At 40.9% G+C, this 15,240-nt stretch overlaps 1 protein-coding gene across 1 annotated transcript; it reads left to right on the plus strand.

The window, feature by feature from the left end:
• Positions 1 to 8,273: 8,273 nt before the first annotated feature.
• LOC147318661 (TLD domain-containing protein 2-like) lies at positions 8,274 to 11,328 on the plus strand. Its single transcript, XM_086309893.1, has 6 exons — positions 8,274 to 8,430; positions 8,684 to 8,836; positions 9,159 to 9,311; positions 9,423 to 9,518; positions 9,646 to 9,719; positions 9,807 to 11,328. Exons 1-6 carry the CDS (start codon positions 8,296 to 8,298, stop codon positions 9,943 to 9,945), a joined length of 750 nt encoding a protein of 249 aa, XP_086166019.1. The 5' UTR covers positions 8,274 to 8,295; the 3' UTR covers positions 9,946 to 11,328.
• The last annotated feature ends 3,912 nt before the right edge of the window (positions 11,329 to 15,240 follow it).

Here is a 15,240-nt window from a genome sequence, read left to right on the forward strand (position 1 = left end):
CTGAGTTACTTTTGATAGGAGTAACTATTAATGTAACTAAGTTACTAATTTAAAGTAACTTACCCAACACTGATCATATTTGATTCATGAGTTTTTGTGAGTTTTTGAGACCTCTACATCATGAGTGTCTCATGCTCTCTCTATCCTCTTTGTGCTATCTTACCTTCTCTCTTTGTTTTCCCTGTCCGTGTTCGCCACCTTGCCTCTCTACTATTACTGTGTGTGTGTGTGTCTTAGTGGGACTCGTGCCAGGTTCGTGGCTTCCTGATTCCTCTCAAAGCCACTACTCAAGGGAGTGTCTGAGATTCAGTCTTTGCAGGAATGTTAAATGAGTAACAGTTACTAGAACCCCAGCTCTGGTGCTTATTTTGTTGATTCATTTACTTGTGTGGAAAACTTACCTGTATTTTCTGTGTGTATATTCCAGTGAAGAGAGTTTTTCAATGACAATTGCGATTTAACAGGGTCTGGAGAAAGGGTATCTGGGAACAAACAATCTGATGGATATATATATATATATATATATATATATATATATATATATATATATATATATACACACACACACACACACACATATATATATATATATATATATATATATATATATATATATACACACACACACACACACACACACATATATATATATATATATATATATATATATATATATAGCGCGTAGTGGTTAGACTACACGCCTTTGGAACAGAGGATCGCAAGTTCGATTCCTGCCTGGGGCGTCTGTATCCAGTAAGGGTCCTAAGGCTAGACCCCCTATGCTAAGCAAGCCTACCGCAGACATGAGCGAGACAGATAAATATGAAGGCATGCCGGCTCGGACGTCGCCCGGATCAACAAGGTCCGCGTCAGGTGTTGAGGAACCAGGGCACCCTGACGAAAAGTGGGCTACTGGAACAAGAAGGCATCGGTGGGCAAGAGACGAAAACAGGGCATTGTTGGAATGCTACTACGCAAGTAACCCTGGCGGAAGGGGCTACATGAATAGGATGAGGGACCTATGGATTCTTCGATACCCAACATCCACAATGACGGCGAAACAACTAGTAGCTCAGTGTTCCAACATTCGAAAGAAGGGACTGCTCTCACAGCTAGAGATTGACGAGGTACAACACAAATGCTACGGCAAGGAGGAGTTAATGCAGCACTATGGGCAATACCTACAACCACGATTATCGACACTAACAAGCTCATCTACAATACGGCAACAGTGATCAGTGAGATGCTTGGCTACAAGTTGAACAGCGACAAGGGGCAGTACCCTCCATGGAGAAGGAGGCTAGAGGGCAAGATCAAAGTAGCACGGAGGGAGGTTAGCCAACTAACGGAGTTGCAGAAAGGTGTGACAAATAAGGTGCCTAAGAAATACAGCAAGCTGTCCATACCTGAGGCCTTGGAAACTGCCAAGCAAAGACTCACAGCCTTGGCCAGCCGCTTGAGGAGGTACACCAGAGAGATAGAAGGCAGGAGAATAAACCAGCTGTTCTCCACAGAACCAGCAAAGGTGTACTCTCAGTGGCAAGGGAACAATAAGAGAACAGCACCACCAAGGCTGGAGACGGAGCAATACTGGAAGAGCATATGGGAGAAGGATGCAACCCATAACGGCAATGCTCAGTGGCTAGAGGATCTGAGGGCAGACCACAGCGACCTCCCTGAACAGGGTCCAGTAACCATCACAGTGGCAGATATCCAAGAAAGGGTCTCCAGTATGAAGAGTTGGACAGCACCAGGGCCCGACATGGTTCACGCCTACTGGCTGAAGAAGCTGACTGCACTCCACGAGCGTCTGGCAGCACAAATGAACCAGCTGCTAGTTAACGAGAGACACCCGGAATGGCTAACTGAAGGCCGGACGGTCCTGATCCCCAAGGACCCCAAGAAGGGACCGGTCCCCTCCAACTACCGACCAATAACCTGCCTCAGTACTACATGGAAGCTCCTGTCAGGCATCATATCGGCTAAGATGAACAGGCACATGGGTCAATACATGAGCGGGACACAGAAAGGAATTGGCAAGAATACCAGAGGCGCAAAACACCAGCTACTGGTAGACAGAACAATCAGCCGAGACTGCAAGACCAGACTGACCAACCTGTGCACTGCCTGGATTGATTACAAGAAGGCCTATGACTCAATGCCCCACAGCTGGATACTGGAATGCCTAGAATTGTACAAGATCAATGGGACCCTAAGAGCCTTCATCAGGAACTCAATGGGGATGTGGCGTACAACACTAGAGGCCAACTCCAAGCCCATAGCACAAGTCACCATCAAGTGCGGGATCTACCAAGGAGATGCTCTGTCCCCACTGCTGTTCTGCATAGGCCTGAACCCCCTCAGTGAGATCATTAACAAGACTGGCTACGGATACCGACTACGGAACGGAGCAGTTGTCAGCCACCTCCTGTACATGGATGACATCAAGCTGTATGCCAAGAGTGAACGAGACATCGATTCACTGATCCACACTACCAGGCTATACAGCAATGACATTGGAATGTCGTTCGGACTGGAGAAGTGTAGTCGGATGGTAACAAAGAGAGGGAAGGTAGTCAGAACTGAGGGGATTGAACTACCAGAAGGCAACATTGCAGACATAGAGGACAGTTACAAGTACTTGGGGATCCCACAGGCGAATGGGAACCATGAAGAGGCCGCTAGAAAAGCTGCAACCACCAAGTACCTGCAGAGGGTCAGGCAAGTCCTGAGGAGTCAGCTGAATGGTAAGAACAAGATCCGGGCCATCAACACGTACGCCCTGCCCGTGATCAGGTACCCTGCTGGGGTAATAGGCTGGCCAAAGGAGGAGATAGAAGCCACTGACATAAAGACAAGAAAGCTCCTTACCATGCATGGAGGGTTTCACCCCAAATCCAGCACCCTGAGGCTGTACGCTAAGCGGAAGGAAGGGGGCCGGGGACTGGTGAGTGTCAGCACCACAGTCCAGGATGAGACAAGGAACATCCAAGAATACATTGGGAAGATGGCCCCAACTGACCGAGTGCTCAGTGAATACCTCAGGCAGCAGAAACCCAAGAAAGAGGAGGGAGACGAGGAACCATCATGGAAGGACAGGCCCCTGCACGGTATGTACCACCGGCAGATAGAGGAGGTGGCTGATATCCAGAAATCCTACCAGTGGCTGGACAAAGCTGGACTGAAAGACAGCACAGAGGCACTAATCATGGCAGCACAAGAACAAGCTCTGAGCACAAGATCCATAGAGGCTGGGGTCTATCACACCAGGCAAGACCCCAGGTGCAGGCTGTGTAAAGATGCCCCAGAGACAATCCAGCACATAACAGCAGGGTGCAAGATGCTAGCAGGCAAGGCATACATGGAACGCCATAACCAAGTGGCCGGCATAGTGTACAGGAACATCTGTGCCGAGTATAACCTGGAAGTCCCGAGGTCAAAATGGGAGATGCCCCCAAGGGTGGTGGAGAATGACCGAGCTAAGATCCTGTGGGACTTCCAGATACAGACGGACAAAATGGTGGTGGCTAACCAACCGGACATAGTGGTGGTAGACAAACAGAAGAAGACGGCCGTAGTGATCGATGTAGCGGTTCCGAATGACAGCAATATCAGGAAGAAGGAACACGAGAAGCTGGAGAAATACCAAGGGCTCAGAGAAGAGCTCGAGAGGATGTGGAGGGTGAAGGTAACGGTGGTCCCCGTGGTAATCGGAGCACTAGGTGCGGTGACTCCCAAGCTAGGCGAGTGGCTCCAGCAGATCCCGGGAACAACATCGGAGATCTCTGTCCAGAAGAGCGCAGTCCTGGGAACAGCTAAGATACTGCGCAGGACCCTCAAGCTCCCAGGCCTCTGGTAGAGGACCCGAGCTTGAAGGATAAACCGCCCGCAGGGGCGTGCTGGGTGTTTATATATATATATGTGTGTGTGTATATATATATATGTGTGTATATATATATATATACACACACACATATATATATATATATATATAATCAAGGATATACATATATATATATGTCTATTTACACACACACACACACGTATATAAATGTCTCCCTCTGTCCCTCTGACGAAGCAATCCTTTTTCTTTTCCTGAAACTGCAGATTTCAATTTGACAAAAAGTAATTCTGAAATAAAACTGCAAACTTAATGTTTCTAATTTGAAGCAAGCAAAATCATAGCTGTTCATCCCAGCTAGCAAATAATTCAAAAACAAACAAACTGTATTAAACTAATAAAGGTTGAGATCATAAATGTCAAGATTCAACTTTCAGAATTAACTCAAAAAGAATCTGTATCAATACTAGAAATGAATCAAACAAAAGCATGATTTAATTTAACAATCAATTCAATGGTAGTTATCTCAGAATCAAACAAAGCAAACATGACAATGAATTTAGGAATTGACTCACTCAGTTAACTACATATTAAACAGATAAGAGTCAATCAAAGAAAACCATTAGAGTAAAACAGAATAGCAATTAACTGTTAATGGTTATCAATTAAATCAATTATAAGATCAGGCTAAGATCAAATGTAAAAGCGAAACAACTAACCCCAAGACCACTTACTTGTCATCAACCAGTAAAAGAAAATAATCTTAAGATCACCTACTCTATTAATAAGATCAACTGAAAGGATCAGAAACAAATACAGTTAAATCTATAGCTGTCAGTTGATTACTGACTGATAACAAAATCAATTGAAACCAATCAATATTCCAAGACAGGCAAAAACACAAAAAACAGTTAACTTTTTAGCTGTTTCCCGATATCAGAGATCAACTTAAGAGAGAATCAGAATACAAAACCAATTATGAGTTAACTTCTACTGGTATTAACTGATAACAACTGATGGCAAATCAATAGAAGAATCAGAACACAAAATGAACATAAATCAAATACCAGTTAGTTCTATAGCTGCCAACTGATAACAGAAAACAAAAATGTAAAGGAAACTCAGAATACAGTCAAATAGCAGTTACAGTAACTCTGTATGTATTAAATGATAACAACTAATAACAAATCTTACCCATGCGCTCCAGAAAAAAACTACACTGAGAGCTCTCACAACTCACTCACCCACTCACGCACACACACACACACACACACACACACACACACACACACACACACACACACACACACACACAGGTTTGATCACGTGATTTAGCAATTTAAAATTGCTTTTAAAACCAATTTCCTTGTTAACCATAACCTAAACTTGTAATTCCAACTTTATGCATAAAGTATGTATCATATCATATAAACACTTTATCATTTTGACTGAGAGAACTTTGACCACTCACCGCTCACATTTAAATTTGGTATGTATGCAATTTTGCAGATTTCGATAGAAACAGGCTCTGCTTGCCGTTTCTTTGAAGGCCTTCTGTGACAGTGACCGGAATCAGGTGTCTCTTTAGTTCTGGCGTCTGACAGCAACTCCATCAGGAGCCTTCCCAGTTGTCCTTTTCTCCTTTCCAACTGAAAAAATCAGGTTGGGGTCACCAGTTTGTCGTGTACAAATTTTTTCAGAAGGAAGTACTGGAGAAATATCTGTCGTTTAAAAGATTTAATTTGCTTTGGCAGTTGAAATTACAAGTTTCAGTGCTGGACCTCTGTGTGAAATCAACCATCTGTCTTCACACAAAGCATGACCCTCATTGCAGTTTTTGTACTGCGACAATAGCAAATGATTATTATGGCTATCTTCTTCCAGAAGCAACGTGGCAGTCATGCTGTTTCCTTACAAATCCTCTCTGTTCACGTCCGCTTCTTGTCAGCCTTCTATCTGCTCCTTTTTCCTGGAATCAAAAAGACAGGCATAATAAAGGCTCTCCCTGCCCAGCCTTTATTATTTAATATTACTGATTCTAATATCTAGTTCAGGACATTCGTTTGGACTCCGTTGGCCCAGAGAATGGCCCAAGTGTGATATGTAAGCATGCTGCAAATTCCTCTACACTACTGTGTCAACCCCCAATATGTCAGCCAACTCATAACGCTAGACGAAGCTTTTGACCCTAAAGACACATTTATGAAAACACTGCCTTGTGTACACAAAAAAATGAAAACTGCTTTTTAAAATCATTTTCAACCCTAACAAAATACACAGTAATTTTCCCCTTTCCAAAACCTTTGAGTGCCCTTTGTAGTCGACAGCTGGATTTTGTTGTGGATTTTTTTGCGACATATATACCTGTATACACTGGACATATACTCACATATATACTATGTAATCATATATGCTCGTATACACCATATATGCCTACACTGGAGTGTATAATGGAATCACTGTGATAAGCATTTAACCTACATGATTGAATCACAAGAGCCATGTATTTAGGTCAAATATTATCTACAATTATATTGATGAAGCTCGTATCACTTGTTTTGTTTATTTTTTTATTCTTTCATAATCACATGTTGATTAATACTGTTTGAAATGTAGTAATTAGGATAAATAATGGGAATAGTGCTTGGATAGTTGTGTAACACAAGTGTCAGAAATGAAAAACGAACAACGTGACTCAACAACCTAGTACCTTTTAATGCTGTCAGAGGATGAGGTGGAGGATGGTCACACCTCTGAGCTTTCTCAGAGGAGGACAGCTTTTGAGGACCCTGAGCAGAGACAGTGTGACAGCGCCTAACATCCATAAGAAGAGGAACTGTCTAATATAGGAGACACAAGATTGTAGCCATTACAATATCATCTCGAAGGAGATAAAGAAAGCTTTTTAGTTGAATACACACAGTTTGATTCGTTTTTTATCCAGTTGATTTATGCAATTTATGTAAATCTAGACGTCTCCTGTCTTTATCACTTTTCTTTCAGCTATAATGAAATTGCGTTGATAATTTTCTAGGATGAAACATAAAAACAGGACAAGCAGTCCATCGAAGTAACAAATGATCTCTTGATGGGGGGAGGAGAATAGAGCCCCTTCAAAAGTCAGAACTCTAAAACAGAATGCATGTTGCAGGCTACCATGGATAGGAGATCTCCTTTTCCCCTCACAGGCTGGTGTCCAGTATGATAGCTGAGAAACCAAATCCCACAACTTCACAGCCCTACTTCTTGTCCATAATGGACTTCGGGCGTCATCATTTTGACTCTGATCAGGCTGCTCAAAACCTGGTGTGTCCTTCATCTGAACTCTCACCTTCTTTCTTTGATATCTGGCCCTCCTCCACCTCATCTCCTGGCAGCTCTAAGTATGAGTCCACTTCCACATTTCTGAGTAAAATTCCTTCTACCTGACTCAGCCAGCATATCATTCTGTGATAAGACAAGACCTAATGTTCACCTCAAGAGACAGAAGAATGACAATTTTGAAAAACAAAACAAAACAATAATGCAACATGTTTCTTTGAAATACAATACTTAGATTATCTTAAAATAACAGAAAAGACACTGAAGGAGAAACACAAGGGAGGCATAAAATACAAAATGTAAACAAAATTATAAGCAGGAACAAAGAGCTTGAGGCTAATTATAAAAAGGAAAATAGACAAAGAAAATAGAAACACTAAAGAAACTAAGACTATATATATACTGAAACCAAAACTTGAACAGAGAAAAACACTGAATCAAAGACTCATAACAATTAGGCAGTTATTGACTGTAAAGGATTTTCATCCAAGTATTTATAAAAAAAATAATTAGATTCAGTGTGACGTTCATTTGTACAATTACTTTTGAGTCTGTCTAAGTGACTTTTGAACCTTTGGCAATGCAAAGTTGACCACCTCTACATTATCTTTGTGCAGTGGTAACCAGAGACCTGAAGCTACAGCAAGAAGAAGAAGTGCAAACCACATCATATCATTAAAAAGAAAATCAGAGCAAAATACTGGTTGTGGAACACCACGTTGCAACAATCAACAAGCTCCTCAACAAGCCTTTCAACCCCACCTTTAAAAGCTAGGAAGTAAGATTTGCACCAACCTGCTCCACTAAATGTGGAAATAATTAACAAAGGTCTTCCAAAGTTGATATTCTCAAGCTCTCTTACACTCAGGCATTTTTACACAGCAAGCCCTCCTTAGTGACTTACAGTAAGTGCAATCACAGAGCTTGGTGGTTATCCCTGAGGGTGTAGGGTCTATATATGGACATCCTCTTTCCCTCTACATCCCAGAACCAGACCTCACTTTCCTGTTTAGTGAGAAAAGAAACTATTCACTGTCAGAGCTGACCAATCAGCAGACATCTACTCAAATGTCTGACCAATAAGCCTGCAGACAGAAAGAGAAAGTAACCCAGTGTATATAAGAACTGCCTTCATGGCAGTTTGGTTAGCAGACATGTGGTACAGCAGAGAGCAGCGCTTGACAGGGAAATCAGGAGCTATGAAGCGGCTGGCAGAAAATATTAAGGTGCTTTACATCGCCAGTGACTGTATGGAGCCTTATGTTGAGGTAAGATTACTCTGCTGAATGTATTCGTGTTAGGAGGTTCTGTGGAGGTTCAAATGTGTTCTGTCACCATGCATTGCAGTTTTGTTGCCATTCAATAGTTCTGGTTTTGTGGTTTAAATGATTTGCAACCTTTGTACTTAAGGCCATTAAACGTATATATGTAATGCAGTAAAAACTTCCCAAATAACAAATAAAAGGAGAGCAGTGGATAGCAGTGTAACATGATGACACTTTTTCTGCTTGCCTCCTTCAGATCATCACAGTGAAAGAGTCCAAACGCTGCCAGAGTCTGTGCAGCTCAGACGCCTCCGAGGTAGAAGAGCCCGAGTACCTGCTGGAAGTTGATGATGATCTTCCTGTCCTCACTGACCAGAGTCATCTGCTAGATGACTATCACCTAGAAAAAGTAAATAACACTCATTTATATATATGTGTGTGGATCACAGCTATCAATGGTTTTTCTCCTGAAGAACTGAGAAAATTGTGATTAGGGCAATTCCTCTCAAATCGTCCAATTGTTCAGAAAATTTTCTGCTTCACCATCTCCAGTTTCACAACAGTCATTATTTATGACATAAGCGGCAGCATTGCCTGGAAGTTGTGCTCAGACCGTAAAGTTTTTTATGCAAATTGTAGACAGTCAAGCAGAAGAACAGTGTTGATTTTAGATGGAGTGACGCATTAGTCTTGTCAGGACATGATCTGATGAGCAACTCTTTGTCAAACAGCTTGCTGTTCACATGCCAGCAAGGACCCGGGGTTATCAATGGCAGCTGGTCTACAGCACAGCCGTCCATGGGAGCAGCCTGAAGACTCTGTACAAGAACATGGCTGAGGTGGACAGCCCTGTGCTGCTGGTGGTCAAAGACATGCACAAAAAGGTTTGTATCCTGCTCTTTAGTCTCCAGCACTTTTCTGTACCAAGAAAATGAGACGGATTCCTCCATTACCAGCATCTCCTTTAACAAACTGGTGTCTTGGTGTATTTTCAGGTGTTTGGGGCTTTTTCTTCAGATCCATTCAGAGTCAGTAAATACTGCTACGGTACTGGAGAAACCTTCTTGTTCAGCTTCAATCCCGACTTCCAGGTAAGAGTTGAACTTTTATTAATGTTTTGACTCTAGTCTATTTACAGGATGATTTTTCATGAAATTATTTCACTTATTGTAGAAATCTGCACAGAGTTTAAGATGTTTTTATGTGTTTGTTATCTAGGTATACAAGTGGAGTGGGGTGAACTCGTACTTTGTGAGTGGAAACTGGGATTCATTGCAGCTCGGTGGAGGAGGGTAAGTTATACAGTTATTTATTTATTTTCCTATCAGTGAGTTTTCAAAGATCTGATATTAAAGTTCTATTGTTCTCTCTGTCTTTAGGAGTGGCTTTGCCCTGTGGCTGGATGCTGATCTGTACCGTGGTTCAAGCTTTTCCAGTCCGACTTTTCACAATGCACCTCTCTCCACAAATGAGGACTTTATTGTACAAGACCTGGAGGTCTGGACTGTGCAGAATTGACTGTGAACATCTAAAAAGCCGAGCTAAAAACAAAGCAGGACCTGTTGTTCTGTGTGGAGCTCCCAGACTTCAAGGCGTGTAGGTCGTTTAGCCACTACTGTACGTATCCTGATGGAGCGTCTGCTGTCGTCTGTGCACATGGTTCAGAGTTCCTCTTGTACAGTTTGAAGCCTGCTGACGGGGAAGCCACTGTAATGGGATTCAAGAAAGAGTCTTTTTTTTTTTTTTTTTTTACATCAATGCGAGGCGTGTGTGCCGTTTAGTCACTCAGATGTGCAGATGGAGCATTTGCAGATTTTAAAAAACAGCATTGAATGATAAGTCTACAGCTACTGTAATGATATTCAGGGTTCAAGAAAACATTTATTTTTATTTTATTTTTGTATCAATGCATATTTATAAAATAATGTGTTTTTTTACAGTTTGCATCTTTGGTTAAGTGAGTGTGTGTTAACAATAACTGGTTAATTATATTAACCAGTTATTGTTAAAATCGGTATAACACTGTTAGGACAAACAATTTTAACTGGTTTTAATGTTTCCCAGTCAAATCTGTGGCTGCTAGTAAGGACCAAACTAGTAAAGTTGAACAACATTGCACTACAACAGCTGCTGGATAAGCTGGATGTGCTGCTTGAGGAAGAAGTCAACTGAAGTGTAAAATGAAAAATTCTTTTTTTTTTTAAATTAAGCACCAGCTTGTCTATTTGGAGAGAAAAGTACTTATGAAAACATCAAATACACACACATGCCCAGTTGTTTATTTTCTGTCTTTTTAAATACACTGTTCAGGAAATGGTTAAAGTTTTTCTATGACTGTCAGGCAGTGCTGGCACTACCACTGTTTTTTGTGAAATCCCATTAAAGGTTTATGTTTCCTGTTGAAACTGAGTAGATGTCATTTTTTACTGCATGTTACATCAGCAAGGTATTTAATAAGAAGCGTCTGCTGTCGTCTCTGCACATGGTTCAGAGTTCCTCTTGTACAGTTTGAAGCCTGCTGACGGGGCAGCTACTGTAATGGGATTCAAGAAAGAGTCTGTTTTTATTTTATTTTTACATCAAAGTATTTTTATAAAATGACAATTTTAAAATGATTTTTTAAAGTTTATATCCGTGTTTAAATTCAGTGTGTCTTCATATTCTATTAACTATTTAATTGTGAAATACTGTAACACTGGTATGAACAAAAACCGCTGATCTGAGCTGGTTTGAACATTTTCCATGTAAGTGAGGATCAAAATAGGAGCGCTGGAAATAATTTAAGGGCAACATTTCACTACAAAAGCTGATTGTTTGCTAGACATGCTGCTGGAGGAAGAAGGGACCTTAACTGTAAAATATAAGTTCTGCTTTGTGTAAGTGAAATGCCAGCCTGTCTGTTTGGAGAGAAAAACACTTTGAATAAAATGTCACATACATTGCCTAGTTGTTGGTTATTTGTTTATTTAAATACACTTTCAGGAAATAGTAAAAGTTTATATATGACTGCCAGGCAGTGTAGGTGCTGCTACTTTTTTCTTGTGAAAAAGTTTCCTGTTGATACTGTCGCTGTAGTCAGCAGTTGTTACGAATAACATCAAAATATCATGTTACTGATAGTCTGATATTGCCTCTGTTCCTTTGTTAATTGTTCTTTCTTTTGAAGAACTACATTAAAGTTTTTTCTTCCTTCTTACAGTTGCTTTCATGTTTCGCTGTAGCAACTTTCACCATATCACTGAGATAAAATGTGTAAACAAGTAAAAAAGTATTGAACATATCACCAATTTTCTCATTTAATATATTTGTAAAGGTGCTATTCACACAAAACCCATCCAATCCACACGTTATGTGTAATAATGGGGAAAAGTATTGAACACACTTTCAAAAATCTATTCAAAAGCCTTTGTGCAAAAGCCTTGTTGGTGACTACAGCTTAAAAATGAATCCTATATAAAGAGAAACTAGTCACATACATTGCCGAGGTGTGATTTTGTCCCATTCTTCCACACAAACAGTCTTGATGGTTCAGTGGACCCCTTCTGTGAACTCTGACCTTTAGTTCTTTCAGTAGAATTTCATTTGGATTTAGGTCAGCTGATTGGCTGGATTATTTTACCAGCTTTATTTTATTCCTCTGAAACCTCCTTGGCTCTGTGTCCGGGATCATCAGTCTTGACGAAACGTCCACCCTTCTTTCATCATCATCATCATCCTGGCAGCAGATACATTTTTTCATTCATCCTTCCGTTAAGTTATATGAAGCATGCCAGTGTTGTGTGCTGATACGTATGTTCACGTAGTTGCCAACATCTGGTTAGAATTTCATGTCAATAAAATTCTAAGAAACATATTTACTTAGAAAACTGTTGACATGTTCAATATTTATTTTACCTGCTGTAAATACCGAAAGAACGCACTTCAGATATTTAAACAGAGAATCCATCCAGGAAGGAAAATGGTTCAATGGCCTACACTCTACATTTTTGAAAAAAAACCCAAACAAACTGTAAAAAACTGTGGACTTTACGGAGCCCCGCAGGGGACATGGGAGAAAAAAAAATTAAGACGGACTTTTGCGAGATCTCGCAAAAGTCCGTCTTAATTTTTAGTCGCAAAACAAACTCGGGATCTCGCAAAACTTTTGCGAGATCTCGCAAAAGTTGAATTCCAACAATGGCGGCAGCTACTTAGTTGTAATATTACTCTTTCTGGGTCACAAAATACACTTTTAAGATATTTTGAGGCGTGAATGTAGTTGTGTAAACGTCAGATACCTGCTCGGTTAACAAGACATCACATATTTGCAAAAGTGCTCCGACGTTTTTGGAGATCTGACACCCACTATCTCGAAGCTAACGGGAGGTCGAGACCTACTACAGCCGGGAGGAACACCGCTTTCCCGGCACATCGTGCCTCGACCTCCCGGTCGGCTTCGAGCTGGCAGCCTCTGAAGAATGCGGCTAAAACTTAGCCCTGGGGGGCTCCGTAGGACTTTGAAAACTGACTAAAATAAAAGTATAAGGGAAATATCCTTAATTTTATAATCTGTTAATTTAGTAAAATGCATTTCCAACTTGCCTGATGAGGCACTGCTAGGCTTGATTATTGTGAGTCAGGATCTCTACAAGCCTGTGAGTCAACTGTTTTAAAGAAGCATGTGTTTTTTTGTAATACCTGTACTTGTTTGACCAAATTTTTCCTCTGACATAAAACTTCCATATCGTAATATTTGAAAAAAGAAAACAAGAATAAACTAAAACTGGTACTGAAACTAATAAAAACTAAAAAAAAAAAACTTAAAAAAACCTAAACATTTTTAAGCAATAAAAAGTACAGTTCAAACTAGAATATCTATCCCTGGAAATTAACTGAAAATAAAATGAACTAAAAAAAATGTCAGTACGAAATTAAGAAAAAGTACTCCGAAAATACAAAATCATAATAACTAATAATTGTCAGTCTGTCGCAGGGCTAACACATTGAGATAGACAACAATTCACACTTACAGCCAGTTTAAATTCACTAAACAGAGAACACACACAGAGAGGCCCGAGCCTGGCTTTGAGCCCAGAACCTGTGCTGATCACCACGCTACAATCATCAGCCGCTTCTGTTCCAAAGAAACTAAACAAAAGCATTGTGATGAGAAGCCATGATTAAAAGGTACATACAGTAATGACTAATGATTTTAATTTGTTATTGTGTTGCACAGAATACATCAAGCCCAGCCCAAACAGGCTTTCAAGACCCCCCGCAACCAGAAATCACAGCCAGAGTAGCACCTGTGCCAAGATGTTAACTGAAGTCAGCTATGAGGTGGGGCCTCCATGGAGCAGAACGAGTTGTCTAGCAAGTGGATTGAGATCTGGGGGATTTGGGGGGCCAAGTCAAATGGTAAAAGGTCTGTATTTGTATAGCGCTTTACTTGGTCCTAAGGACCCCAAAGCGCTTTACACAATCATCCACCCATTCACACACTGGTGATGGCAAGCTACATTGTAGCCACAGCCGCCCTGGGGCACACTGACAGAGGCGAGGCTGCCGGATACTGGCGCCACCGGGCCCTCTGACCACCACCAGTTGTGCTCTTCAAACCATTCTTGAACCATTTCTGCTTTGTGGCAGATTGTGGGAAGGCCCTGCTGAAAGAGGCCACAGCAATCAGGGAATGTTATTTCCAGGAAAGGGTCTGCAACAATGATTAAATAGGTGGTACGTGTCAAAGTAACATTCACATGGACTAAGTTTTCCCAGCAGTACATTGCTCAACACTGTGAAAGAAAAGAGAAACACCAGGTCATCTTCTTCCATTGCCAGTATGGATGTAATATATCCCACCCACTAACAGGTGCTGTGATGAGGAGATGATCAACATTATGCATCTGTTATGATATTAAGCCTGATCGGTGTATAATAATATCATGGCAAGCTACAGCTCACTATGTGATTTAGTCCAAAGAAAAACTTTTTTTCACATTTTTGCCTGACTGCTCAAGAAATCCATCTCATATCACCTTGAACACCTTGAACTACAGTCTTTAGCCTTGCAGCATAGTTTAATGCAGAGGAGGCGCACTTGTTTGCAAACACCTAACAACAGACCATAACGTATATGTACCCATTGCATGTGTCACAGGGGAAAGGAACTAAGAAAGACCAACAGTAAGGGAAAACCACGGCTAACCACATGAGTAAATGCAGGGGCGGGTTGGTAGGTGGTTAGTTTTGTTTAAGTTACAAAGTGGAGCAGTTTCACTGCAGCCTTGACTAACAATATAGCATCACTTAACGTCTATCTCAGTTAAGCTTTGTGCTGTTGACTTTAGACCTCAGAGTCTTTAATGCAACACTTCCACTTTAATATTCTCTAGCCTGAGCAAATTAATGCTTAGTGAATGTGTGCGTGAATGGGTGGATGACTGGATATGTAAAGCGCTTTGGGGTCCTTAGGGACTAGAAAAGCGCTATATAAATACAGGCCATTTACCATTTACTTAGTTACCCCCTTCTATTTGGATCATATAGTAAGATAACTGACTGGTTTTGTTCTCTGACAGTAAGTGTTGGGTTTATTTTTATTATTTATTTATTTATTTATTTATTTATTTATTTCTGTGAGACAACCATCCAGAGAATGCTGAAAATACAACTTATATAAAAAGTTACATATGAGGGCCCTTCTGTTTTCATCAGAGAACATCAAAGGTGCGTTTGACACAATTGTTAGTGTGCGACAGATTCGGTCACCAGAGAAAACTGAAAATATGTCGCCCTCTTCTGACAATTCTGTTCCCTGACATCTGCAATAAG

This window comes from Aulonocara sp. 'chitande type north' Nkhata Bay, linkage group LG11 (assembly GCF_057382095.1).
Source record: "Aulonocara sp. 'chitande type north' Nkhata Bay isolate Kocher_YH1m ecotype deep benthic linkage group LG11, A_spYH_male_GT1.1, whole genome shotgun sequence".
Lineage (NCBI taxonomy): Eukaryota > Metazoa > Chordata > Actinopteri > Cichliformes > Cichlidae > Aulonocara > Aulonocara sp. 'chitande type north' Nkhata Bay.

What these genes read in the sequence shown, in the direction of transcription:
- LOC147318661 (XM_086309893.1), top strand. Translation starts at nt 8,296, where the DNA reads ATGGCAGTTTGGTTAGCAGACATGTGGTACAGCAGAGAGCAGCGCTTG. An exon ending in GTATGGAGCCTTATGTTGAG is followed by an intron (nt 8,431 to 8,683) that starts GTAAGATTACTC and finishes TGCCTCCTTCAG; the next exon opens with ATCATCACAGTGAAAGAGTC. An exon ending in GCTTCAATCCCGACTTCCAG is followed by an intron (nt 9,519 to 9,645) that starts GTAAGAGTTGAA and finishes TTTGTTATCTAG; the next exon opens with GTATACAAGTGGAGTGGGGT.